Here is a 27,903-nt window from a genome sequence, read left to right as displayed (position 1 = left end):
ATAGTACATAAACAAAAAAATAAAAATAAAAATAAAAGAAAGAAAAGAGGTACAAGACAGTGGGTGAGTGTGAGATGAGGGTGTTTCACAAGACTAACCCACAAAAGCCCGAAAGTAGGTTGTAAAATATAAGGTGACTGCCGACTGGTGTTAGATAAAGGAGTAGTACTAGTGGTACCAACCAACCTTGACCTTTGTGACTTTGTCACACACACCGACTAAAAGAATTGGTCAGGCCGCACCTCACTTTCAATGATAAACCTTACGTGGACTTCTCTCAACCGCCGGACTCAAATAATTATCGCAGGTGGATAGTGGGGAAGCACTTGCCTGCAGCTGCAAACAGATAGAGACGAATGAAAAAGAAAAACAACCTTGCCTGACTGTTGAGCTTGAGCTGCGTCTTATTGTTATGCAAGTTTTGGGCCCTTGTTCATGTTCTCTCTCTGCTACAGGCCCACCAAAAACCTTCCCTGTTTAGCTGCACCCATGATTCCAGGGCCTTTTTATTATTATTTTAAATTTATGATGTTGTTTTCGTTATAATTTTTTTTTTTTTAATCATCATACTAAGAGCTTAACACTTTTTGGTATGGACAAAAATTGAATCTTAGGTATTTTATTTAAGACAAAAAATTTTATTAGTTGAATTAATTAAAAGTTATATATTTCAAATCCCTCTTTAGTTGCTCAAAATATTTTATGAAAATTTTTCTTTAAAAAGTAATAAAGGTAGAAAATGCAAAATTATCTCATAGGTTGTAAATTGTAATATAATATATCTCAATATTTAATAAGGATAAAGTTTAGTTATAAAACTAGTTGTAGCCTAAGGTTACAATCTTACTTAATAGAATTAACATTATTATATATTTTGAAAATCTAAATGTTGAATTGCATGCTCTTTACGTTCTTAATATACATATCAAATTTTATGTCAATCGGATATTATTTACTATATGATCTATAAGTTTATATTTTATACATAATTTTAAACTATAAAAACTTGCAATTTAAACAATTTATTGATGACATAGCTATTGATTTTCAATTTTCTAGAAATTTTGCAAACATGAAGAATATAAGAAAAAGATGTAATCAAATGGTGGATTTGTCAAAATTCACCTCTAATAAAAAGATATTTAGTAAAGTTGTTATAGTCTTAGACTACAACAAATTTTATAACTAAACTTTATCCATTTAATAATGGTATATTAGTATTTATTACCCACTTTTTACACACATTTACATTCATGCGGAAAAAACTACTAAAATCATAACTTGAAATTTTGACTTAATTTTTTTACTTTAATAGCTTTTTCACCGTTGGCTGCATCCTTTGCCAGCTGATATATGTTTCTTTGCTATTTCCAAGTCATTTTGTGATTCACTTATTGTGCTGAAACTGAATTTTTTTCATTGAAAATATTATAGATAAAGATAAAGATAAAAATTAGCTATATAATGGAACTTATAAATAGTACCAAAAAGTACAATAAAATTCATAAATAATAACAAAATAAACTAAATAGTAAAATAAGTTTGAAAATTTCATCCGTAACGCACACTTTAATCAACCTTTCAAAAACGAGAAATCTTTTTTGTGAGTCCAAAACCATTCCCCCGCGCCTTAGTGAGATTGAGCGTAAAGGTGCGGATAACGCTATGTTTACAATTACAAAGCTATGCAACAATCTCTCTTAAAGAGTGTCCAAAAGTGCCTACAAAAACAAAAACAAAAACAAAAACATTCCCAACTACTACTAACAAAATTCATTAGTACACATTTTGACTCATGGAACAATCTCATTTTGGCACTAGCCCAAGGTAGCTCCAACACAGAGTTGGCCTTATATGAGGCCTCTTGTGAGCTCAACTATGGCACCAAACCAAATGCGTATGCTCTGGTTCACCTTGTCCGAGCTTCTACGAACCTGGGCTACTACTCTTATGGCCACCAGCTCCATAGCTACATTCTACGATCTGGGTTTGTTTCCAATGTCTTTGTCTCCGCTGCCCTTGTCAGATTTTACGTAAAAGATTCATTGAGTGACGCCCACAAATTGTTCGCTGAAATTCCTCAACCAAGTGTGGTTTCTTGGAATACTTTGATTTCTGGATACGTTCACTCTGGGCGGTTTAGTAAGGCATTGGATTTGTTTGTTCAGCTGGAAAGGTCTGACATTTTTGCAGACTCTTTTACATTTACGGCTGCTTTAGCTGCTTGTGGCCAATTGTGTTTGTTGGAACTAGGTAAGTCAATTCACACCAAGATAGTGAAATTTGGTGTACAATGCAGCATTTTTGTTGCCAATTGCTTGATTGATATGTATGGGAAATGTGGCGATGTTGATAGTGCAATCCTTGTGTTTAACAAGATGAAAGACAAGGATACTATTTCTTGGAATTCAGTTATAGCAGCAAGTGCTAGAAATGGATTGCTAGTTCAAGCATTTGGCTTTTTGCAGCAGATGCCTAACCCTGACACAATCTCATACAATGAACTGATAAACGGTTTGGCTCATTTTGGTGACATAGAAGATGCTATTCATATTATGTCAACCATGCCAAGTCCAAATTCATCTTCCTGGAATTCAATAATAACAGGTTATGTAAACCGAGATAGAGCACGAAAAGCTCTGAACTTTTTCTGTAGAATGCACTCAAAGGACATAGAAATGGATCAGTTCACATTTTCAAGCATCTTAAGTGGAATTGCTGGTCTATCAGCTTTAACATGGGGGATGCTGATTCATTGTTGTACAATAAAATGCGGTTTGGGTAAATCCATAGTTGTGGGAAGCGCTTTAGTTGACGTGTACTCCAAATGTGGAAGAGTAAAGAATGCTGAGTTGATGTTTCAGTCGCTACCCATAAAGAACTTGGTAACATGGAATGCAATGATATCTGGCTTTGCACTAAATGGTGATTCTACAAAAGTGATCCAACTCTTTGAGCAGCTAAAAATGGAGAGGGATGTGAAACCGGATGGGATCACATTTCTTAATGTTTTATCTGCATGTTCACATAACCAAGTGTCATTAGAAATTGCTACCCAATACTTCGAATCAATGATGGAGGATTATGGGATTGAACCAACTGCTGAGCATTGTTGTTCTATGATCCGGCTTATGGGACAAAGGGGGGAGGTGTGGAGAGCAGAGAGGATGATCTTTGAGCTGGGTTTTGGGTCATGTGGATTGGTCTGGAGGGCTTTGCTTGGTGCTTGTGGGAATCTGAAGCTTGCAAGGACTGCAGCTTCAATGGTTTTAAAGTTGGAAGGTGATGATGATTATGTATATGTTATGCTATCTAATATTTATGCACTTTATGGAAAATGGGGACATGCAAGGGAAGTCAGGGAGTCAATGAGGAAGAAACAGGTGAGAAAAGAAGCTGGTCGTAGTTGGATTGTGGTGGATAATGTTAATGCAAATCTTTCCTTCTTGCGATGATAACTTTAACAATGTTTATGCAACTTCATGTTATTTCAAGACTGACATCAAAGATCACCACCTAGCTTTTGGACTGGCATTTGTTTGCCTTAAGGATCCAAAGCATGCCCAAGACATCGGCAAGTAAAAAGTAAAAACCATAGCAACTAGGAAAAATAATGTTCTCTAGGCAACCGAGGGTGTTGTAGAATTTATAGGTTTACTAGCCAGTTTAGCATAATATAAATAAACATTGAACGGACAATTTTATTTGTCATGGTGGTGGTCTCTAAAATGTCACCTTGGATGTGACATACCAAGCTCTAAATCAACAAGGAATAGAAAGACTTACTAGATCATAAGCGCATGAAATAAATACCAGTCTGTTCAGACAGACAAAGAATACATTGAAGCATAGATGAAAGGAGTCCACCTCCCTATCAAAGCCCACGTATCACAAGCCATCAATTGCAGCTCTTCTCTGGAGATGCTGACCAAGATGTCACCTTCGATTTGGCAGACCAAGGTCTAAATAAACAAGGAATAGAAAGACTATTTTTTTGGATGAATAAGAATTTATTCAACTAAATGAGAAAAAAAAAAAAAAAAATACAACAGATACATCACAAGCAGCAAAAGCTGCAAACCACAGAGCAACTAAACACTACGTTCTATCCTGATCAATCAGACAACAACAACAACAGAGCATGTAATTCTCAAAATACATCACAACACACCGCATTTTGAATCGATTTTTTAACCTTCGTCCTAGCTGCCATTCTTGCTCTTACATCAACTATGGTAGATTTCAGCAACTCCACTTCATTTCTAGCTCTTCCATTCTGAATTCTTGCATTCTTATCCATCCAAACAAGATAAATGGTTGCTGCTCAAGACATCTTGCATACTGTAAGCTCTTCATCCTTAGTGCCGATATGCCTAAAAAAAAACAAAATAAACACTTCCTCAGCACTTTCAACTTCTCTTTCTAAAAGAGCATTCAAAGACGAATGGTCTCTTGTTTCCAATCCACTCCTGTAGAAGATACATATCACATCACCCTTGTAACCCCATTTAACTAACCTTTCTCTTCTTGTCAGCCAATCCTACATAGTCAACCAAGAAATGAAAGAATGTTTAGGAATATGGCCAGTAAAACATTTGCTTTTCACCATGCAACATTTAATAGCCTCCCAAATTTGAATGCTTATCAGGTGCAGTAGGAAGCCAGATAACTTCATATTAAAAACGCCTGATCTGTACTTCATATTTCTTGCTTTGGATTAATACGAATTCTTATGATCTTGTTGGAGGCTAGAACCAACTTCCAATTATGAATGACACTCAAAAGGTTAGCTATCATGGTGCTAGAAGCATATAAATATCCATGCCCAAGGTTCTGGTAGGGTGGCTCTTTTGGATGTCAATTATCATGACTCAGATAAAACTTTGAATCACCCTTGCCTATTATAAACTACATCAGAGCTCTAACTGCATCCCTCAAACGAAGCAGCTTTCTTCATGCCATGAGCACTCTTGATATAGAAACCACCCAAAAACTTCTTCTAAATGGAACCACCAACTTGATCAAACAGGAAACTCTATTCCAATCCCCATTTTTAAACCCAACCTACTCTCCTGCTTTGAAATAGTTGATACCTCCCAAGCAACTCAATCAAGCCCCAACTGCCTTCTCAGCTTTCCTAATCTACAAGTATTGATTAAATCTTTGTTCAACCAATTTGATAACTCTTTTTGGCAAAATTAATAAGCCAGCCCAGTACACTTGAATACTGTTAAGACTTTCTTAATCGCATGCTGCATACAAAAGACAGCACCTTAGCATAATTAGCATATACACTTCAATACACTTGAACTAGTACTTTCTTCTTACTATAACATGATTTTCTGTTCTACTTTTTTTTTTTTTTTGGCTGAACTATTATTATCTCCCTATCAAGATATGTGTATTTCCCAGCATGTTATAGAACAAAACAGCCATCTTTTTATTTTATTTTTTAAATGCAATGTTGTCAATTCCATTGCCTTGAATATCATATAAACATTCAATAGTATTTCTAGCAGCTTTCATCTTCACTATTCGGAAAATATGCAGTATTCCAGTCTCATAGATTTAGCCAATCATTCCTTGATTTCTGCTTCATGTAAGACTTAATAGATCATAAGAAATATTAACTAATACTCTAAGGGTATTGATTTAGAAAATATTTTTAGAAACTTTTTATGTGAAAAAAAAAAAAAAAAAAAAAAAAAAAAAAAAAGGATTTGGGAGACAGCTTTCTATATTTTCCATCAAAATTGTATTAAAACTTTCCTAAATAGTCTATTACCAAAAGTCTTAAAGGCACCCGTTAACAGGACCCATAGATCATAATTCATAATCACATGTGAGCTTGTTCGGATGGACTAAAAAAAACAAGTAAAGATGAAGAACCCACTTGGCCACCTCCTTGGTACAGTGCACGTCTAAAGATCCATCAATTCCATCTGGGAACATTTTCCCCTATCATATGATCCATTTGGTGCATTTTGCTTTTCTTAATTTATCTTGCTCCCATAAAAACGGAAAAAAGAAATGTGACCTTTTTTATAAAAAAATATATTGGTATCTGCCTTCATTTTTTTTTTTTTTAATATGATAAGTAGATAGTGGGGAATACCGCAAAGGATGTCTTTTTTTTTTTTTTTTTTTGGCTAAACACAAAGGATGTCTTATTTGAATACACGGTAATGGCTGATAAATTTCTTGGAAAACTAAGCACTGGGAACAATAGAAGTTCACTTACATTAACATCAAATATCATCACGCTGGCTTAGGACCGTATTTCTTGGCTTTGGGGATCCAAAGGAATTGCAACAAGTTTGCAAGTAAAAAGCAAGAACCAGGACAGAAGAATACAAAATGATGCAGACAGGGAAAGCAAGGGTGTGTCATCTGGAGATACAGACTTGACAATTAAACATAATGAATAGCTACAGAACAAATATCTCTGTGCTGGGAAGAATCAAATTCAGTTTCACTGCTTTAAGGCTCAAGCAGTATCCTTTAAAATAACTGAACCTTGAAAACAAAAACTACAAAATCTTGCTGAAAGATTTTCCATTCCTGTGTAGACAAGCTCTCGTCGTGGTGGACTGCTATATAGTCACCTTGGAACCGACTGACCAAGCTCTAAACCAACAAAGAATAAAAAAAGACATCATAAGAAACATACCAGTAAAACCACATTATTTAAGTGGAAAATAACAGAGATGGTAGCATTCAGATCTCATCCAAGTGAAGATTCCTATGTGCTCTCATATGTAATAATTCTGCAAATATTGTAAATGATGTGCGTTTAGAGAAGAAACAGCTAAATTAGCCCCCAGATTCCCCTGTAATCAAGAATGACAAGCGACTCGTATCTTCTAGTGTAGTTTATCACATTGTTTTAATTTCAATAAATCGGAGCATAGATGACAGGGCCCACCTCCAAATACGGCACACACGTCTCACGTACCATCAATTCCATCTGAGAAAAGGAGCAGCTATGTTACCACAGAATTCTTAGTCACTTGTAAATGATTCACTCTATGTGAAACAAATTCAAGCCAAAACACCTAGATTTGGAATATCATTGGATTATACACTCTATTTACTGATCTTGCAATGTCAACTCTAATTTCTTCAACTTGTTATGATTTCCAATTTATTGGATCTTTTCATGGTAACTATTGATTTTGGTTTCCTTGCATCGCTTCATTAAAAAGCTATAGGCAATGGTTTACTAAAATATGTCTGGTGTAACAAGATAGGATTATAGGACACACTGTTAGTCTGTAACTTCCACCAAAAATCTGGATGCCTAATTCTGAACTTACCATATTTCAAAAATATAAAAACTATTGTGGATGGGAGCAATAGAAAAGCTAATAAAGAACATGGTGAATTCAGTGAAGTACCCGCCAAAAAGTCAAGAGCAGCTTTTCACCAGAATGTATCCTCTATTTATTAGTACTGGGTAGGAAAACCTATTTAAACTTAGCAAAGTGAAGAGCAATTTTTCTCCAGAACATATCCTCTACCTATTGGTACTTGGTAGGAAAACCTATTTCAACTTAGCAAAACAAATAATATTTAATCTAATGCAGATGAAAAAACAACATTTAGGCTGTGAGACTATGGTAGAGGTAGCTGATAACTCACAAGATGTTCTAGTGGAAGCTGTTTACTATAAGATATCGGAATAAAAGCTGTGCTGGCTTAAAAGATAAAATGGAATGAGTGAAGCACAAAAGCGAATAGAATATTATGGACAAGAAAAGGCTAGGTGTTGGCATCAAAGAACCGAATGAGTGAAGCACAAGAGCAAAGAGAATAAAAACAATAATAATGGCATCAATACTGAACATCATGTATGTACGATCTGTATGGGAGATTTTCTTGAAAATTTTTCTTTTTATGCCAGCCCTCATGCTCGCTCTGTATTTGGCAATGCTTTAGGAATTATTACACTGCAAAATGTTTGCTCAAGAAACCTACTTCTGGCAAGAATTTAAGCTTCATTTTCCATAGGAAACATTGTGCCTTGGAAAAGAAAATTATCACTCACACTATGTCTGCAAGTTTTAAAAGAAAGGAATAGGAAGGATACTTATCCATATGGAAAGGAAAGGGATGAAAAGGATAGACAGCGATCCTCTTCTTGTTTGGTTCTTCATGATGGAAAGTTGGGAAAAGGATCATCCATTCCGTGGTTAAGGAGAGATTAGGAAATGAAAGGAAAAAGTATATTTTGATTTATACCATTAAACCTTTTGTGCAAATAATTTGTGTTGGGAGTATTTTCATGAATAAAGAAAATTTTCTTTCCCACTCAAATCCATTTGTTTTGAGTGGAAAGAAAATCCTTAAAAAGGAGGTTCAATTTCCTTGCAAATCCCAACCTCTCCCTACTTAAGACTACCAAAAGGAGAAAATACAATTCCTACATTATTTTCCATCCATTTTCTTTTCTTCCCATCTAAATCCTTTCTCCCAAATGTATTGCAAGGTTTCAGGAGAGACTATATAGTATACTACTAAATAAGTTTCACAAAAAGTTAAAACTTTTTTCCAGGAAAATTACAGACAAATAAGATGGATTTTTAAGCAGCATGCATTAGCAATATAGGGAGGGCATCCATGTACGCATCAGGGAAGCCATGCAGGTTAGATTTTACGAAGTGATGTGAGCAAAGGAAATAATTGACACCATATTTAGAATAATTATTTATTTACTTATTTTTCTAGGTATTATACTCACACACTTGAGGGGACTTGAAACCCTAGTCTGAGTCTCTGACCTACCACCCTATAATTATGGGGGGGTGGAGATGCCGAGATGCCATTGAACTAAAGGCTATTTGCTACAGTACACAACTGCTAGTGAGCAGTAAGCAAATGAAGCAAGGACTGATAATCATATAAACTGATTGAACAGTGTTTTGCATCTCATAATATGAACAGTGTTTTGCTACACAGATAAGTCTGTCCTTGCACTGGACACTACAAGGTAACGTGATTGATTGGTTCATATAAATTCTCACATAATACATGGTTAGTAGATGAGTAGAAGCTGAACACTACTCATACAAATTTTAAAGGTACAATCCAACTGAACAAACTGCAAAACTACTTCACATATTGAGAAAATCAAAATTGACTACCAAGAATAACTAATCCAAAAGGTAATAAGAAACTGACACATCAGAAGAAAATGCATAAATTTAAAATAAATAAAATAAAAACATTAACTTGTATATGTTACAATCAAGGGCCACTTTCCCCATATAACATTTTGCGAGTATCAATACAATTCAAACATCAAAATTCCAGATAAACCTGAAACACGAGTCTCTATCCTTGTATAACTAAAGTACTAAACAGTCTTAATGCTACTAAGAGAGCACTCATTTTCATACTTGATTATTGGCAGGTCCTGCAAATTCCCAATTTATTTCTTTCAACCACAGTCAAGTTATGTGCCTGCAGGAACCAAATACTCCAGTCAGATAGCGTTTAAGATCCTCCACCAAATCACTTCCACTCCCAAACCATTGCCCCAATTAATTCCACTCACGAAATAGACTCACTCAAATCAAGATCACGAAACCAACAACAACAAAAATCTAATAACTATGCTGCCTCGATATCTCTCCCACCCTACTCCTAAATTAATCCGAAAAGTTTGTTATCCTAACACAACAATGACACAAAAACTTACAATGTACTAAATTACCCGTCACTTTAACCCGCAAGCACATTAGATTTTAATTTTAAACATGTTGGTCTTTCCATTTCCATTATATTGTTTTATAACTCGAAGCAAACAATGGGAAATCAACAACCGAAAAGTAGGCGAGCAATTTAAAGCGAGAGAGCAAGAAAATTAGTAGGGGAAAGCAAGCAAAATCTACTCACAGTTAAAAAGAAAGGGAAAAAATTTGTTATATTAGAGGCCTGGAGAGGTGCAGCAGAGTGTACCCTGTGAAAGCGCTCGGCAACTCCTCGATGTTGTGCTCAGGCACGACGTCATTCTCGCCGTCGCCACCGTACTGTGAAGTGGCAACAGTGACTGTACGCCTCCTAATTCCACTGGAATTCTGCCAATATCATCATATTTATTAGTAATGTTGAAAAACAATAACATAGATTTGAAGAGAGAGAGAGAGTCTGTATTTACCGGGAGAGTGAGAATCGGCGAAGAGGAATGGAAGTGGAGGTGGAAGTGGCGGATTTGGTGAAGCTTGGAGACGTACGGACGTTGGATCTGATGGCGGATTTGATGGACGATAGGGATGTTCTACTCACGAATCTGTTGCAAGCTGAAGCCATTATTGAATTATTGAACAGAACGGAAATGATGATGTGAAAAATGATTCGAAGGAGAAGGAAGTTTGGGTTTCACGGCGGCAGGGTTTAGGGTTTAGGGTTTTAGGCAACAGAACCGAGTCCAACTATATCGCCTCTGACTTGCACAAGGCTTAATTCGGGTTTGGAGCTTGGACCCGCTAGTTTTTTTTATATAAATTAATTATCATTTTTGTCCTCAAATTTTTAATGTTTATAATTAATCTCTTGAACCTTTTAAATTGATATTAAATTATTACTTTAATTCCTACATTTTCTGTATAAATTTTTTCCCAAAATTTACAATTAACTCCCTGATTTTTAAAAAATTTACTATAATTTTGGCCTACTTGAGTTTGTTTTATTTAAAAGCAAACAACATCTTAACATCATTTAGGGAGTCCAAATTGACATTAATTTGATAATGATGGGTTTAATAACAAGTTTTGTAATTTAAGGGATCAAAATGGTAACTACACTACATTTAGAACAAATAAAATGTATTTTAGCCCTTCAAATATGGGTTATATTTGATTTTGGTCACTCAAATTTAAAGAGTTCTAACAATCATTTATTTTTATTTTTTTTTTTTTATAAGTTTTAACCATCCTTTATAAATTTAGAAAAGTGATTTTTTTAAAGAATAAAAAAAGTGATTAATTTATTTTTGCAATTTAAAGGATCAAAATCAAATAAACCCTATATTTGAGGACAAAAATTGAAATTTACCCATTTGTTTCCTTTTTTGTTGTGGAATGCTCTCTATTTTTTGGTTTTTTTTTTTTTTTAAAGTGAAAGTTCATATTATTTAGTTTCTTATATTATTTTTACCTTTTTAATTTAAAAAAGTAAAAAATTATGTCTTTCTTTTTTATAATTCCTAGTGTGGGAGGTTGGAACACAATTGTCCCGTAGACTTTGGGCTGAAGAAGAAAGACCGAAGAGACACTCTCGAAATAAGGATTCGGCCCAAATCCAAACACAGAAAAGCCCAAGTCCAAAAAAAGATAAACCATCTGGACCAACTACTGAGGTAATCTAAGGAACAAGTTTATCCCGAGATATGATAGCCTAACCGAGAAATAATCAACGAATTCACCGAGGACGCAACTTCAGTTCCCATCCTTGAGGAACGCAAAGAAGACGACGCAGAACCCAATGTAACAGTCATCTCTGCATTAATTGTGTGTTCCTACCTAATGTCAACCTCATTAAATGCTGAATAACTAGCTTGAACAGTAGAGATATCTCAAAAGTCTGCCTTAATGATCAAGAAATGGTAGAAAAAGTGTTTGATGGAACAGGTATCTCCACAAATCTAGTTAAAAGATATACAGCTGGAAAGGAAGAAGGGAGAAGGATAAATGGAGGAGATAGCCAACAAGAAATAGGATCTAGAGAAAAATCAGAAAAGAAAAACAAGAGAGAGAAAAACGGATAGCAAGAACTTGTATTTTCTTTTGATTCATTCATTGTACCTTAGGGAAACAGTTTTTCTCAATCAAAGTGTTTATTTTTTATTATCTTTGCCTTCAATCATTTGTCCAATCTTCCCATTGTGGAATTTTACCAATTTTTACCTAGAAATTACTTGTATTGATCAAACTGTTCTTCATAGCTGGTGTTTTTGACCCCTACACCTTGTATAAAATAAAAGATATTTTTTTCAAGATTTTTACCTTTTTAATTTAAAAAAGTAAAAAATTATGTCTTTCTTTTTTATAATTCCTAGTATAAAATAGAAGATATTTTTTTCAAAAATTATATATTTTCACATTCTCCATTAAAATTATTTTAAACCAAAACATTTAATGAAAAGAAAGTACATATATAATATACTTTTTGTGTTTTTTGGAAAATGAAAAGGATGGTTTTGTTGTTTTCAAGACCTCGATATTATTTTAATGCCAACTAAAATACGATATATGTTTTTAAAAAATTTTGGTTGAAAGTATGATGAGATAAAGAAATAAAGAGGAACTGGGCCCTCTAGTTGATATTGGCAGGGCATTCTGAGTTGTGTTTTAACTTCATTCCTTTTCTTTTTTTTTGTTTGATGAGTTAACTTCATTCCTTACGTCAATGTTGTGTTGCACTAGTTCCTTGTCTTATTATAAAGTTTAGTTTAATGATTAGTAAAGTTGACTTCATAGATTAATGGCATTATAGTTTTGTTTACATGTCCTTGCTTTAAAAAATAGAGATTTATTATTTATCTACTTTGCTATGAAACTATCATGACGTTAACTATGTCTCATTTTGTATGTTTTCACTTTATACTCCACCAATCACAACTTGTCATCTATTATATATAACTAATGTATAGTCCTATGCATATACACAAATACAATTAAAAATAATCACAATTATTTTTTTATTTTTGTTAAAAGAAATTTAAATTATACATAGTATTAGCTTACATTTTTTTTAAACCATACATTTTTAAAATATGTAATGGTTTCTCATTTTATATATATATATATATATATATATAATTTAAAATTTAATTGGATTTAGATTCTTTAGTTTTTTCACCTAATAATTCATTTGCTACAAAAATTAAATAAATAAATAGACACGTGGTGGAAAATTGGACTCCAATTAAAATCCAATTTAGAATATAATTGGATTCAGACTTTTCGATTTTTACACTCAATAATTCACTTGGCACAAAATTAAAAACTAAATAGGACATGTGGCGCAAAATTGAGAATTTAATTAAAATCTAATTGGATTTTCTCTGAGTTTTGGCTATTAATATATATATATATATATAGATGATGATGCACAAAATCGTCAATGAGTCTCTTGTCCACACGTATAATGACTGAAGATACCTAAAGAACAAAAGGTGAAGAACCTACAAAGAGCATCGGTTAAATGTCGGCCAAAGACTCTTTGAATGTTAAGTCAGTAACAGAGGAATCTCCAATAACTCTAAAAGTATGAGAGCTAGGAAATTTCACATACCTTGGAGAAGAATAGGCTTGACACTTATATAGTGGTGTAGGACTGACTAAGATCCCATGAATGTAGGATCTTCCCTTGTAGGGAAGATATGGAGTTAATGTTCTGAGATCTTTAGGCTTAATTTCCCATATTTAGAGGATACGATTATATAGAAGGATCTTTGAGCATGGTGCGCAAGTTCTTTCCATGTGGGGATGCAGCAGTGGAGAACAAGTAAATGGCATGGAACTAAGTACAATGATCGTCGGCATGGAGATGATTGTCATGACACGAGGTGGTTTGATGAGTCCTTGTCAACATGGGGCTTGTGGCATAGGAGACATGAAAATCCCTTGAGAGACCGATGATGCTAATGACCTTTTATGGAGCACAGAATTGCCTCGTCAATATGTTCCTCGTCGATGCCAATGGACGAACTTGGTTACCTGCTAAGAACAAAAGGAGTAAGAGTGGAAAACACCAGGATGGTGCCAGCCAAAGGCCCTCTGATACTTAAGTTAGAAAATCCTTTTTGTCTCAACTAAAGAATCTAGATAATGTGTAGTGATATCAGGTGTTCGTGAGATTTCTTACTTGAGCTAGTTAGCTTTATATAACCTAGCTTTGGATTAATGTGCTTATCCGTTGCATCTGAGTGGATTATGGCATTGATGGTAATGAATTCCCTCTAATAATGGGAGTCTGTAACATCCAGCGGCTCATTAAGGCTGTTGTAATAGTCCTTCTGTCGATGCCCATTATTAACTGGTTTAATGGAGTTATTTCTGCCTTCAATGCGTTTGTCATCGTCTTCCATAATGACGATCATAATGTGTCTACAGTCATCCATGTTAATGAACGACCATTTATTCACATATTCGTCAACCTTGACGACTCATGTGGAACCTAACTATGCCAACGTGGTGCTATCCCTTGAGTAGTAGAAGAGGCTAGAGTGACCAACGGTACTTTAGAGACCGAAGAATGATATTAGGTTGAAGAGTCAAGAGTATTGGTAAAATATTCCCTATCATATAACAGGACTATGATTTTTAGTGTTATTTAAAATAAAAAATAAAAAATGATGAGATTTGAATTTATAGTATCCAATTGATCATTATAATTACTCCTTACCATTTAGTTAAAACATCAATAAATTTTTTTTTTGGTATAAATTGGTTGTTTTTTAATTAGGATATATAAAATTGTAAGTTACAATCTTTTAACCATTTGTGGATTCAATTGAAGGGGCAAAGTGATTGCTCCCTATTCTAATCTATTCTCATATGATGGTGTTGATGGCCATTTCGGAAGCCCAAGTGGAAGGGAGAATCCCAACAACATGGACAAAAAGGAGTTGGCAAACGGATAGAAAACTCATTAAGCCTAAGTGGCAGGAATAATGGATCACAGGCTCATGAGATAAACAAACGGGCTTTGAGGAGGTACATGGGCTTAAAGGAGCCCGGAAAGAGAGAAGAAACTAACCATGGGCAGTATATGATGTCAAAAAGTGAGAATGGACCACGGTAGACCCAAAGTAATGAAAGTAAAGAAAGTAAGAGATTGATGGCAAGCCCATGAATCCTAAAGATGAGGAATATTGTAATTGGACCGGGGAAGCCCAAAGAATTCAGTAAAAGCCCATGATAATGCAAAGTTAAGAAAAAAGCCGAGGAAGCCCAAAGGAAGCAAACGGGCCCGAGACGCCCAAGGAAAAAACAAATGGGACACATGAGCCCGCCAGGGATGTAGCAAAAGAACCAATGGCCTTGCTGGGCCATTAGGAGAAGAATAAACTGCAGGCCCAAAGAGGCCTAGTCAGATTGAGGCAAAACAACTTCACAGCAGGAATGATAGAGTGGTATGGCAGGAGATGGTAGCGGGAAAAAGGGTGAGCTAAAGAAAAAGCAAAGCCCACCATCAAGCAAGGCCTAACCCCGAATAGGGCAAGCCATAAAGGAAAGGGAAACTAGAAAATGGTCAAAAATGGACGGCAGACTATGCAGACCAACCATATGAGCAGCAGACAAATTTTGGACATACATGGAAGAGAGGCACGCATAAGGCCCAAACCTCACCAGCCTGTACCCAGCTAATACAGGACACAGTGAGGTCATGGGTCAGAGGTAAGAGGGCATGGTTTGGCGGTGAGGAGAGGGGAAAACCTATTTTAAGGTTCCTGTTAGGGCTCTTTTGGGGGAAGTGTCCTACTGGGATGACATACCACCCAAAGGGGTAAAACTGTGCTGAAACCACTAGGTGCATGCCATGAGAGATAGGGAGGGAGAAGACACCCACACCGTAGCAGGAAAGGGTGTCATGGCAAACAAACAAACAAAATAGTTTTCTTTTGTCTGGCGATAGGGAATGACACACAGACGGACCAGTGGTGATCGGCAGGTACACCCATACCAGAAAAGGTGGTTAAGGGTTAAAATAGTAAAATCCGGTTATGGCAGGCACTATAAAGAGGCCATTGCTGTGTACAGGAAAGGGGGACAACAAGCACCATAGTATTGGAAACTTGAAAACCAGGAAATAGAAAACAATGGTTAAGAAACAAAAAAAGATTTAAAAAAAAAAAAGGAGAATATTAGAAAAGAAGGAAAGAAAAAAGATAGAGAGTTAGAACGACAGGCATGTTCTAATAGGTTAATTCCCTTTCTCCCTCTTAAACTCTTGCTCTCTGCCGGAAACAAATGGTGTTCTTGTGTACCAACCATTCAGGTCCGCTTCCCTCAAAGTGATTAATTTCCACGGTAGGATCTCCCTGAGAGATTATTCACTTTGAGAAGAGGCGTTCTTCCCTTTCTGGTTTTGGTCCTGCGGATCAGACTTGATCTAATTTATTTCCTCTCTCAATCAACTTATATACTACCTACTTGTTCCCCTTACTTTTCCTATAAAATAATTGTTGTTAAACTGTGATTATATTTTTCTTAAGTAGGGATTATCTGTTTACCTTAATAAAGATCTTAAAGCATTTTATTTTATTGTTATTATCATATTTGCCTGCCGCAACTCATCTAAAACAGTTCTGCCCGCCGTAAGTGTACTCTTGACAGATGAGGCATAGCTTGCGCACAAACCGGACTAAGTTGAGTTGCAGTTGGACCGGTCTCAACTCCCATACTCAGAATACTTAGGCCCAATACCGCAAGAGGCAGCTCAGCCCACTTTAACCAAAAAGGCCCACTACATATGGCAATGCTGCTTTGTTTCATAAGTTAATCTATAAACACAACTCTTTTATCAAGCTAAAACAAGTCTCTTCTCATATGTGTTAATGCACTTGCTCAACTAAATAACAAATGTTTGTATATATTGCATGGACTGAACATGTTGTAGCTCTAAAATTTCAATTTCCTTTTTGGTCATTTTATCTTGTACTTTGTGAGGCCAATGTTCCAGCACACTCGCTTGTCAGTTCAGTTGGGTCTCCTCTTATAAACGTTTAGGAACCACTTTATTTCTTCAATTCTCCCTTCTATGTGTGAGTTCGTGTGAAGTAAATTGAAACGGTTCCCCACTCATTTTGCCTCTCATTAATAATTTAATATACGTCTTTTTTAGCTTTTTCACAGCCATACAAAAACAAAAACAAAAAAAGCAAAAACGAAAAAGAAAACTCTAAAAGATTTTGATTACATTGAAACGACCCATCTCTCTAGAGATGATCATAGAGGTATGGTAACTTTTTGACGGCCTACTTGTAATTTAGGAAGGAAAACCTCTACCTGCTAGAGAATCAATGTAGTGTTTGGTACAAAACAATGTGATTTTAGTTATCTTCAAAACTATAAAGTTGACTATGTTAATCCACAGTTTAAGACCACAAAGAATCACACACTTCCCATAAAATTTTTTATCGTTTAAAATACATTTTATTTCCTCTTGAGCTCACTTTTAAATCAGTCACTCAACTTAAACTTTTAAAACATAAAATTTATATCATCCACTTTTTTTTTTGGTTCTACAAAATAGAATTTTATTCTAACCTAATCTAAATGTATATATGTGTGAAGCTCCCTTCTGGAGACTTAAACCCTGACTTTTACCCTCCCACACTCCACAAGCACTTATACTTATAGAGTAACCATCACATAAAAAATGTGCGGTAATATCATCCACTTTTTGACTTTTACAACTTAAATTCTCGTCAATTGCAAAGATCAATTTTCTAGACAAAGATTATTACTTTTTTTCATGCGCGTTTTCGACAATTCTGACTGATTAAAGTGATTAGGATCCTTCTTATGAGTTTCATGCCATGTCAATTGGTGGGTTGGTAGAGCTACATAGTGTCGACTTAATTGCTGAGTCATTTCACTTCTTTCATTTGGCCAATGAGGACCGAGTAAAGTCTTACATAGTGAATTCTCCGTCAACTCCGAGAGAACAATGATATTGTGGCTTTTTTTATTTTTTTTTTTAATTATTATCAGAGGTGGCTTGACCTAAAATTGGTTATTGATGGGTTTGTGTCGCTGTTATTATTCATAGTTTTGACTTCAGCAGACTCTGATGAAATGAGCGCTTTCTTTTCCATTTCTTTTTTCTTCTCTTTTCCTTGTTGGCAAGGGAGACAATACTACCAATTAAATCATTCTTAGGCTTAATTTCAAAACCTGTTAACTTCTGATTATGAGTAATCGATAAAAAGTTATGAGTCTCACAAATCAGTGATGGATGAAAAATATTTATCACTCATAATTGCACAATTAACAAATTATGAAATTAGATGTATCTTTAAAATTATTCATATTTCACTCTTTTTTTTCCTTTTCTTTTTTTAAGTGTATAGTTTTTGGCTGTTAGAGAAGGAAAATTTATTTTCGCATGTGGATCTCAAATAACTAAATGCAATGCAACCTCTTCTTTGGGGAGGCTTCCTTGGAGGAAAACTTGAATCTGATTTGTGTGTCAGATACTGTACAATTTTATATCTTCAATATTAAGTGATACTTTAGTTCAATCCCTGTATGAGGTTAGGTATATGCTTTGCAATGCCAATGAATTGCCACATTGGGTAGGAGTCTCAGCCCGAACCACTAGAAGAATTTTCAAATTTGATTGGCCTCTCCTCTCATGCCGACTTTAAACATTAACCTTTACGCTGTGCCCCTTTTTGACGGTATGTGACTCTCTTTTGATTTGTTGTGATGTCCCAGCCTCCCCAGGTCCATAAAAAGTCTATATATATCTTTTAGTTTTTTATATCAATATTATCATATTTACAAAAGTACATGCCTCTCATGAAAATAAAAATCTTAAACAAATAATTACCACAACCATATAGTATAAAAAGAAAGAATTTTCGTTTGTTTCTAAGCTTTCTTTTAAGTGTGATTTACAATTTTACAAAGCGTAAAAATGTGTAAAATTCACCTACAAGTATAAGGTAAAAGAAGAAAAAGGTTCATCTATGCAAAAACAATAATAAAAATACCATTGTCAAGGAAATTGTCCAACTAGAGAATGTTCTCTCTAGGCCAATGGGTGCATGATTAGAAGAATTTTCAGACTCTAACAAAGAGCTAAACTTGAAATTTGGGTTTGACCCGTATAGAGCTTGAACTCCCTCCACGTCGTCTATCTTGAGGTCCACCTTCTTTGTCCTAGGACTCAAGCTTGGGTACATAACTGCTTCTTTGACCGAAGTATGAGCCAACCCAAGTACATGCCCAATCTCATGGGTAGCCACTGATTCCAAATCAACGGCCACTTTTGACTTGACCGTATTGAAATCAACGGCCCACGTCTCCGCTTCATCGAGGTGGAGCCTCCCATTTTGTGGCGAGAAAGCATGAGCTAAAACTCCCAACACCCCATCGAACGGCTCTCCGTCCCCGTGATCGCCCCGGTAAAACCCGATTCGGATATCGGCCGATAAGTAGTTCCCGGTCTCTGTAAAATTCACCGGAATAACCGACGCCCACCGCGAAAAAGCTCGCTCGAAAACCATCCGAATTTCCGATGAACTTAGGTAATCGATCATGTCAGACGGCGAGAAAGCGTATGTTAGAGTCATCGGCGTCAAGTTGACCCACCGGGGCTTGCCGGAAAAGTACGCGTAACGACGATCGGTGTGGAAGCCATGGGAGGTGTTGGTGACACTGTCACTCATGCCACACCTCGGTGACATGATAGAGGATATGGTATCGGTGTCGAGCTTTCCTGTGAGGGGCAGACCGAGATTCTTCTGGTAAAGAATAACGGCCGATTCGAATTGGGTGTCGAACGTATCGGTGAAGTTCGTGTCGTTGGAGGATATCGGGAGATACCCGAAACGGTTGAAGTAAGTCTTGAGTTCGGACATGCCGCTGACGTGGCTTCCCCTCCCGGCGTCTAGGAATTTCATGAACTCGTGCCACGTGGCGTTGTGGGAAGCGACGGTTATGACAGTTGATTTGTCTGGTAGGATTCTGGCGGGAAAGCAAGGGCGGGAAAGAAAGAGGAGGAAGGAGAAGAAGATGAAGTGACTGAGAAACGGAAACATAGTTTTGTTTTGGGATTTGGAGCTTTGGATTTGCGGGAAAGAAAGAAAAAGATCTTATAATTGAAATTTTTTTTATTGTATAAATAAATAAATATTTTAAAAAATTAATAAATAGGAATTATTGAAGCTTGGCTTAGGCTAAATGGGAGTGAAACACAAGCAAATGATGGGAAAGTTTAAGAAGATTCTGCCGTGCGAGCCTTTTTAAAGGCGATTCTGACTTTGTTGGTGCCATATGGTGGGTTAACCACTGGATCTGTCTTTATTAATCTTAATTTTCTTTATTTGTTTTTCTGTATTTTTTTTTTAGGTCAGTAAATGAATTATGAATGAATATTGGCGTCAGTGTTGTATCAATATGTCTCTCTTATTTTTAAAGTGGAAACATGAGGGATATGTTTAAAAATTAGTAATAAGCTAGGTTTGATTTGTTCAAGTTTAGATGAAGCAGCTAACTCTGATGGATGACCAAATTTGTTGATTTAATGATTTTAGCATCATCTTCTTAAATCGTTTTCTAGGGAGGGTTTATTACTTTTATTTTATTAGTTATTGAAGAAGACCTTTGTTCATGTTAGGCACACATTCACGCAATGTTTGAACCAGTCTTAGATGGCTAAACCATTCTTTTCTTTCTTTGGGGTTTATGATAAATGGATTATAAGAATTCAAACCTAAAGTCTTGCTAGAGAGAAAATTGAATAACACCATTTACTTATCATTGGAGAGGATGTTGTTCCTGTGATACAACCTCATAATTACGAATAGCTACTTTTCATCTATAAGGGCAGGAAGAGAAGATGTGGAAATTTGTGGTGGTTTGGTCAGCCAATTGTTTTTTTATTACTACTAGTACTTACGTATATATGGGATAGTAAATGAATATCCCCTATAAGAAAGAACATCCGAGTTTCCATTTAAACGACCAATTTCCAAAGTCAGATGTAAAATTGGAATAAAAAAGTAACCTGGATATTCTTGTGTTCAATTATTATTATATGTAAGATTATTTTGGGTTAAATTATTAGTTTAATCTTTTAATTATTGAGAAAGTAATGCCTCAAAAAATTATTGAGATTTGAGAAAGTGTTTATTTCCTAGAACTTATTTTTATTGGTTTGTTAGAATTAAAAAATACATTGGATAAAAATAAAGTTATTGTAGGGCCCGATAATCTGTGGCCCTGGCCCATTTATTCATTAGGGCCCAAGATCCGAGCCGAGGAAGGTTATAGCCAAGGATAGGTAATACAAGTACAAAATAGTCTTGGGACACAGCCGAGGACGAATCAGTCCTCGGCATGTCCGAGGTCCTCCTGGAAGGAAGGATAAAAACGAAACAGAAACAGTCTGGAAAAAATCTAAAAATATCTATATCAATAGGGAATGACACCTTGGATAGTTTAACGACCAAGAATAAAGGGAAAAGCTGCACTTACTGCCATTCAAGACTCTGCACCTGACAGAGCCCTCCCCTTCAGCTTTTACAACCACCCCCAACCAGTCTGGGTATGGGCTGATGGGACAAGTATCAGTCTTGGAAAATCGAACCCCACACGTGGACGTTGGATAAGGAAGACAGGCTAGTATAAAAGGAAAAATAAGCAATCCGGAGAAGTGGCTGGGAAAAATGGCCAAAAACCAGAGCCTCCCAGCCCGCCTCTAGGAGAAAGACTCTCAGGGCGAACACGATTTAAACCATGTATGAACACCACGAAAAACCCGCCGTCTAGTGACCAAGGCCTAGCCTTTCAAACCCACGCTCTACAAGTGATATTGTTTGGGTCTTTTTACGTGCGAACCCAACACTGTAACGGTTCGTTACAAATCGAGTCGTTACAGTTATATTTAAGAAAAAGTAAATTTCTAAAAAATTATACGTAAGCCAAATAAGTTAAATAAGTGAAAAATAAACTTTCCCAAACGAATATATCCTAATTTAGTCCCATAACTATCAATGGCGCAAATGTTTTATAACATAAGGTAATAATAATAGTAAATCGTTTACCTAGGCTTTCAACGAAATAATTAAAGTACAAAGTTTCTCCAAAAAAAAAAAAAAAGACAGTTTAGATACAAACTTGATTGTAAAGTCAATAACTATAACTTGACTCAATATTTTTTTATTATATTGGATGTGAATTTTGATAAATTCACCGTTAATAATATTTTTTGCTTAAATCTTCAATATTTACAAAATTTTCAGAAAATCAAAGATCAATAATTATATCATTAATCAAATGCTTAAATTTTAAGTTTTTGTAATATAAAACTATGAAATAAGCTTATGGATCAAATAATAAATAACCTCCAATTGACATGAAATTTGACATACGTATTAAGAACATAAAAATCATACAATCCAACAGTTAGATTTTCAAAATATATAATTATGTTATTTTTTTTAGTGAAATTTATAATCATTGACTACAATCAAGTTTGTAACCAAACTTTATCCATAATAAAATTATATCCTAAGTGTTTATTATAAATTTTTTTAATAGAAAAAATGTGTTGTTATGCGTGCATTGATTTGTATTGCTTGTGTGTATCTGTATCTTCTTCTCAATAAGCAGTCTAAAGGATTTGCATTAAGTTCAAGGATGAAACTAGGATTATCTTTAATTTCGGAGTCAAAGCATGAATAACAATTTCTTTTTCAGTATATATTTTTTATTAAAAGATTGAAAAAAAAATTTTGGTAAATGACACTAACTTCTCTTGAAATTTATCAAAATAAAATTTCCTCTCAAATGTTTCTACAAATGACACTCTCTCTTTGAGGTTTCTAAAAATATGATATATAAGTCAATGCCTAATTATGGACGAAATGTTAGTCACTTCCCTTGAGATTTTTACAAATAAATTGATATTTTTAAAATAAAAATAAAATTTTATTTTGTTATTAATGAAGCAACACCGTAAGAGTATGTGGACATATACGTTAAATTTATAAAAGTAAGGTGTTACGTCCACAACATTTTCACAACAAATCATAGATGGTTAGTCGTTATTGGTTTTAATTTGAACCTAACACTAAGATTACTTATTTGTCCCAACAATAACAACCAATAACAATCTACCACTTAGGATTTGTTGTAAAAATGTTGTGAACATATCATTTCTCTTTATAAAAACCTTAATATGGATTGTCATTTACACAACATTTGAGTTGAATGTCATTTTGATAAACTCGAAGAAAGGATGTGCAATTTATCTAATAAAAAAATTACAATTCATGAAGGGTCTATTTGGATATCGCTTATTTTGCTGAAAATTAAAAACTTATTACTGAAAACAATGTAGCAAAATAATTTTTAAGTTATGAATAGTATCGTGGGACCCAGTATTTATCTAGAAATCTGCATTTAACGTGTTTGGTTGGGTCGTGAACAGTGCCGTGAGACCCAACCAAAAACACAAAACACAACTTCATTCCTAGGCAAACGCACGTGAATAAGAAATATACCAGACCAAAACACCAATCGATTTTTGGTGTAAGCGGAGATTGAATTTCAAAACTTCTTATTTAATATATATTTTAGTTCTTACCAGTTGAATTAACTGAAACCTACATTTTGTAGTTATTAATATATATATATATATATATTTTAGTTTTACTTTCAAACGGTTAAGGTATTAAGGTGTAAGTCTTCCAAGGTTTCGCTTTCAAGGCACAATGAAATTATCTGGGTGACGCAATGCCACTATCTTATTATGAATGATTTCTCTCATTGTCATTGCACAAGGCCAAGAGTCCTAATTCGCTCTCCGTCTCTTTCATTTGTTGCTTTCTTGTGACAATTTAGTGAAATGAAATTGTGATTTCAATCACTTGTATATTATCCAGTTACCTTTCTCAAGAAAGCTCATTTTCAATACCTCTTCACCTTGCCTCTCTAACTAGCTAGGCTATAGGATGCCATAAGTGACTTTCTTATATAAACACTATCAGTTTAGGGAAATCTTTGGCATCTCTGTGGTGTGTGTTTATTAACTCTAGGCATAGATAGTTTCATGGAAGAGGACTACCCTGTATTTTCCCATCGATCTAAATAATCAGTCAAATGATATAAATTTAAAAAAAAAAAAAAAAAATTGAATGGACCCAATTTTAAATTCAACCAATTAAGCGAGTCTATGGATAAAGATGGGAAAAAAAAATATCAGACACGCTTCAGCATATGTCATATGGTTTCAAAATTCCAACTAATATGTATAGTTTATGCTTTATATATTTATAGATATGGTTGACTCTATAACAATGATAAGAAAAACAACATCACTAATGAAACACGTGAATCTTGAATTTTATACGATTTAATAAAGTTAAGAGTACATGGTCGGTTTCAGTTAATTCAATTAATAAAATTTATTATTATCGAAAAAGAAGTCTGGTTTGAACCCTTACCTATACCAAAGACCAATTAGTGTTTTAGTCTTATAAAAAAAAGGAATTATGATAAAGCGAATGTCATAGGTTAAAAAATTAAAAAAAAAAAAAAAAGAAGAAGGGTGTTAAGGGTATATTCTTGAAGCATCAAGAAAAGGCCCAAGGCCTGCAGCCCATGAGAAATACAAATCAGTTTATGAATTTAGTCTAGCTTGGACCCACGAAGTTCGGCAAAAAAAAACTGTTCACTCAGCCCATGGAATCCGTGTGGCTAAAACATTAGAAAATAACCAAACTTGGACTCAAAAGGTCCACCATTAATGAGCAAGTATTTTCGGCCAGGCCCAAGTTACTAATACCTTCCTTCTAACTGTATGGACTAGCTATAAAAAAACAATTTCTCAAAATTCTGGGAACAAGGTAGGTAGTCCAACAAAATAAGAAAGGAAGATGAACAACTACAACACGAAAAGAAATAGGTATGAATGGATGGGACATTATTAGCCGTACCGTAAAGGAAAATTATAAGATGGCAGAAAGTGTGTGTTGAGAGTGTAGTAGGTCACTAGGTTGTAGGTTCACTATCTCTAACAAACAAAGGACTGGACAAATTATTACACTTATCGCCGTGGCAAATCTCATATTAATTTTTTTTTTTTTTGAGAAGGAATCTCATATTAATTTGGAAAGCCGTATGAAAATATATTAAAGTATGAGGATGCCATTATAATAAATTGCACATCCCTTTTTTTCATTAAAAAAAAAATTGCACTTCCCTAATGATAATGATAATATGGTAGACTTTCCCTTGCCTAGCTCAATCACTCGAGCTTCTGGCTTAAGTGGGAGTGATGGGGCCAATGATAAATTGCAAGGAAGTGATGGTGCACTTGTGCTTAGTGCAGTTAGTCTAAATTATTGACCTTCCCATGAATTCCACAGCATTATGAACTTTTCTATGCCAATCCTAGTCCATAAACCATGCATTATTCAAGATTATAAGTGGAAGTGGAAGTGGAAGTGGTAGTCTCACATAAAAGAAAAACGTTTAATTTCAATCTTTGGTACTTAATCTTTCTCCTATATTTTACAATTCTCCTTAATTTTTCAAATATTTCAGTTTAGTCCACAATCTTTTAAATACTTGTAAAAAAGAAAAAGTCTCTCACATGTTCTTTTTAGAATAGTTGATATATTTTAAAAAATAAAAAAATAAAAAGTTGTCACTTGTACTTCACGTCAATATCAATACTTGATTTTAATATTTCTATTTGTCAAATCATACTTTATTGTCTGCTAGATGACAATATGAACCTATTTGACATACATTTAAAATATTAAGACTAAAATAAAATATTTAAAGCGTTAATGACCATTTTGAAATATGGATAAATGTTTAAAACCAAATATGTAATTAAACCAAAGAAAAACCAAAAAATTAATGTAACATAGATTGACCAAAACCTATAGGCTATAGGACTTATGTTTTTGGAGTAAGTGTTGTCTCAATGCTTTATATTAAAAGTCTTTAATTGAAGTTTTTGTGTTATCTCTCTCAATAAGTTGTATTAGAGTTAACAATGTTGTTTGGCAAAGCCCATAATTTTTTATTTTTTATTTAGAAATTGATAAGAGAGAGACTTTATAAATGAACATAATAAACAAGACTCATAGCATGCACTTTGCACATGCAATAATGCTCTTTTTTTTTTTTTTTTGAGTTTAGTGTCATAATATTTAAAAGTGAAATAAAGATAGTGTCTTAACACTTAAAATCTTTCTCTAAGTTTTTTTTTTTTTTTTTTCCTAATTAGAGTGAGATAGAGATAGAGTTGATAAAAGTTTGAAATTTTGAATTTAAAATAAAAGGTGGCATTTTTTTATAGGAAAAAAAAGTGGTAATTCAGATTGGAGAAGATAAAGGAAAAAACCTATTGTATGGCACCGATGTTCCCGAACCCAATTGGGCCTTGGATTCAGGCCCAACAACACGACCCACACTTCCAATCTCTTTCTACTCTACCCTAACAAACTACAAGTCCTAGTTTCATCACCTAACCATTGCTTGGCATAAAGTTCCCGAATAGTAAAGAAAGACTAAAATCCGAACACACCATAGCATGCTCGGCAATTTCCAGGAAACATCACTACCGAGCATTATTACTTGAGTTGGAACCAAGTTCTAAGGCCACATTCGCCACATTCCACCCCCACCTAACCACCCACTTACAACTGATGATATTGGACCCCGAATTGCACTAACTAGGGCTGTAATCATAGTCTCCCCACTAATCTAGAGCTATAAATATACGAAGATGGAAAGGAAAAATGGTGGTTGAGAGGTTCACAAAAAATAGAGAGTAGAGAGAGATAGTGATTCAGTAAGAGAAAGAATAAACTATGTTGAGTCTTTGTGTCGAGAACGACTCAAAGTAGGAAATCTTAAGCCCACCTTATAAGTAAGTTGTGAGCCCAAGTGAGGTCAAGCCCAATAGCTTCATTTTCGGCGTGCACACCTACAACTTAGAAACTTTTTGAAAAATAGTAAATTACTCTTTTAACCAGTTTATGTTTTTAAATATAAAATTATTTAACTAAAAAATATGGGTATTTTAAAGAGTTTAAGAATTTGTATAAGGATATTTTAGTATGCAAAATGGTAAAGCCCAAATAGAGAATCATGTTATCTATATATACTATAAAACCAAAGTCTTTGATTTTCTATTGACTTCATAATATGTTGCTACATCAGCTTTACTAACTCCACAATTTTCCACATCATTAATTTTTTATATATATATATATATATATATTTTTTTTTTTTTATAAAACTTATATGTGCAAGTTAGATTTGTAAGACTATGTGAGAGAATGGATGAAGCATCAAACAATACGTTTAAGTATAAAGCTTAAGAAAAATAAAAATAAAAATGAAAACTTTAATACTTTACCATCAAGAGAAATGAAAAGCATAACATGGAAAGTAAAAAAGGCATGGGAAAATATGTGGAAAACCCTTTGGAAGGGATGAAAAACTACAAGTGAGCAAGGGAAGAATGTCACTTACTCTTTAGAGCTCTTTATTATGTGAAAATGAAAGCCTTTGTACAGAGGTGATATTCTTCCCAAAGAAAGCCTTTTCTCTACCTCACTTTCCTACACAAAATTTTTGCTCTTTCTCTTGTTTTTCCCTAGGTTTTTGCCCTAATTGTTCAAGAACATGTTCCTCTTATAGTACGAGGAATGTTGTGAGATACATCAAGATAGGCGTCAAAACCTCATTCGCCCATTTCAAACCCTAATACAGCTATGGTACTATACTAAGGTTGGAGGAGAGAGAAAGCACGCCAATGTCAAGGTAGTGGAACAAAGGGTGGCCCTACTACTATGTAGGGAGCAAACCTTGGACAAGGAAAGAGACATCAAGGATACTAAGAGTGATACATGTGTCTTCAACAGTGGTCCAGCACAAGCTCAGTCAAGGAATGAATGAAAGGAATATTGTTAGAATATTCTTTCCTCCCCTTGTTTGGGAGTTTTAACGGAGGGAATAGAATGTCTATTCCCTTGTTTGGGAGTTTAAGTAGGAGAAATTGAAATGGTTAGGAGGGAACACTCATTCCTCCATTTTTCCTCAAAACCACAAATTTTTGGTCCCCTCAAAATTGGGAGGAAATGGATTTAGGTTTAATGAAATTTTTGTTAAAACCCCTAAAATACCCCTTTAATATCAG

General features: G+C 34.6%; 3 protein-coding genes across 12 annotated transcripts; 1 reads left to right on the top strand and 2 right to left on the bottom strand.

Annotated features, from left to right (window-relative positions):
• The first annotated feature begins 1,610 nt into the window (after positions 1–1,610).
• LOC115971986 (putative pentatricopeptide repeat-containing protein At5g47460) lies at positions 1,611–3,691 on the top strand. The gene has a single exon (XM_031092115.1). It carries the CDS (start codon positions 1,686–1,688, stop codon positions 3,453–3,455), a length of 1,770 nt encoding a protein of 589 aa, XP_030947975.1. The 5' UTR covers positions 1,611–1,685; the 3' UTR covers positions 3,456–3,691.
• A 2,551-nt stretch (positions 3,692–6,242) lies between these two features.
• On the bottom strand, positions 6,243–10,467 carry LOC115969787. Of its 10 annotated transcripts, none has more exons than XR_004087074.1 (4): positions 10,160–10,467; positions 9,961–10,079; positions 9,399–9,462; positions 6,243–6,627 (listed from the first exon to the last, which is right to left on the bottom strand). XR_004087074.1 is itself a non-coding variant. In XM_031089401.1 (4 exons), exons 1-3 carry the CDS (start codon positions 10,309–10,311, stop codon positions 6,948–6,950), a joined length of 291 nt encoding a protein of 96 aa, XP_030945261.1. In that variant the 5' UTR covers positions 10,312–10,467; the 3' UTR covers positions 6,243–6,627; positions 6,926–6,947. The 10 variants fall into 10 exon arrangements, 7 of the variants coding, with proteins under 7 accessions (XP_030945261.1, XP_030945260.1, XP_030945258.1 ...); XM_031089401.1 differs by lacking the exon at positions 9,399–9,462 and adding an exon at positions 6,926–6,967; XR_004087073.1 differs by having other exon boundaries at positions 6,559–6,627; positions 9,898–10,079.
• An 8,187-nt stretch (positions 10,468–18,654) lies between these two features.
• On the bottom strand, positions 18,655–20,012 carry LOC115972242 (metalloendoproteinase 4-MMP-like). The gene has a single exon (XM_031092452.1). It carries the CDS (start codon positions 19,775–19,777, stop codon positions 18,698–18,700), a length of 1,080 nt encoding a protein of 359 aa, XP_030948312.1. The 5' UTR covers positions 19,778–20,012; the 3' UTR covers positions 18,655–18,697.
• Positions 20,013–27,903: the final 7,891 nt, after the last annotated feature.

The sequence above is a fragment of the Quercus lobata genome, chromosome 12 (assembly GCF_001633185.2).
Source record: "Quercus lobata isolate SW786 chromosome 12, ValleyOak3.0 Primary Assembly, whole genome shotgun sequence".
NCBI classification, from domain to species: Eukaryota; Viridiplantae; Streptophyta; class Magnoliopsida; order Fagales; family Fagaceae; genus Quercus; species Quercus lobata.
This window is presented reverse-complemented; position numbering and strand designations above follow the sequence as displayed.

Bases quoted from the DNA above. Each gene is read 5' to 3' on its own strand.
- LOC115971986 (XM_031092115.1), top strand. From the start codon at position 1,686: ATGCAACAATCTCTCTTAAAGAGTGTCCAAAAGTGCCTACAAAAACAA.
- LOC115969787 (XM_031089398.1), bottom strand. From the start codon at position 10,311: ATGGCTTCAGCTTGCAACAGATTCGTGAGTAGAACATCCCTATCGTCC. The intron at 10,080-10,159 runs GTAAATACAGAC...TGATATTGGCAG, and splicing joins CGCCGATTCTCACTCTCCCG to AATTCCAGTGGAATTAGGAG.
- LOC115972242 (XM_031092452.1), bottom strand. From the start codon at position 19,777: ATGTTTCCGTTTCTCAGTCACTTCATCTTCTTCTCCTTCCTCCTCTTT.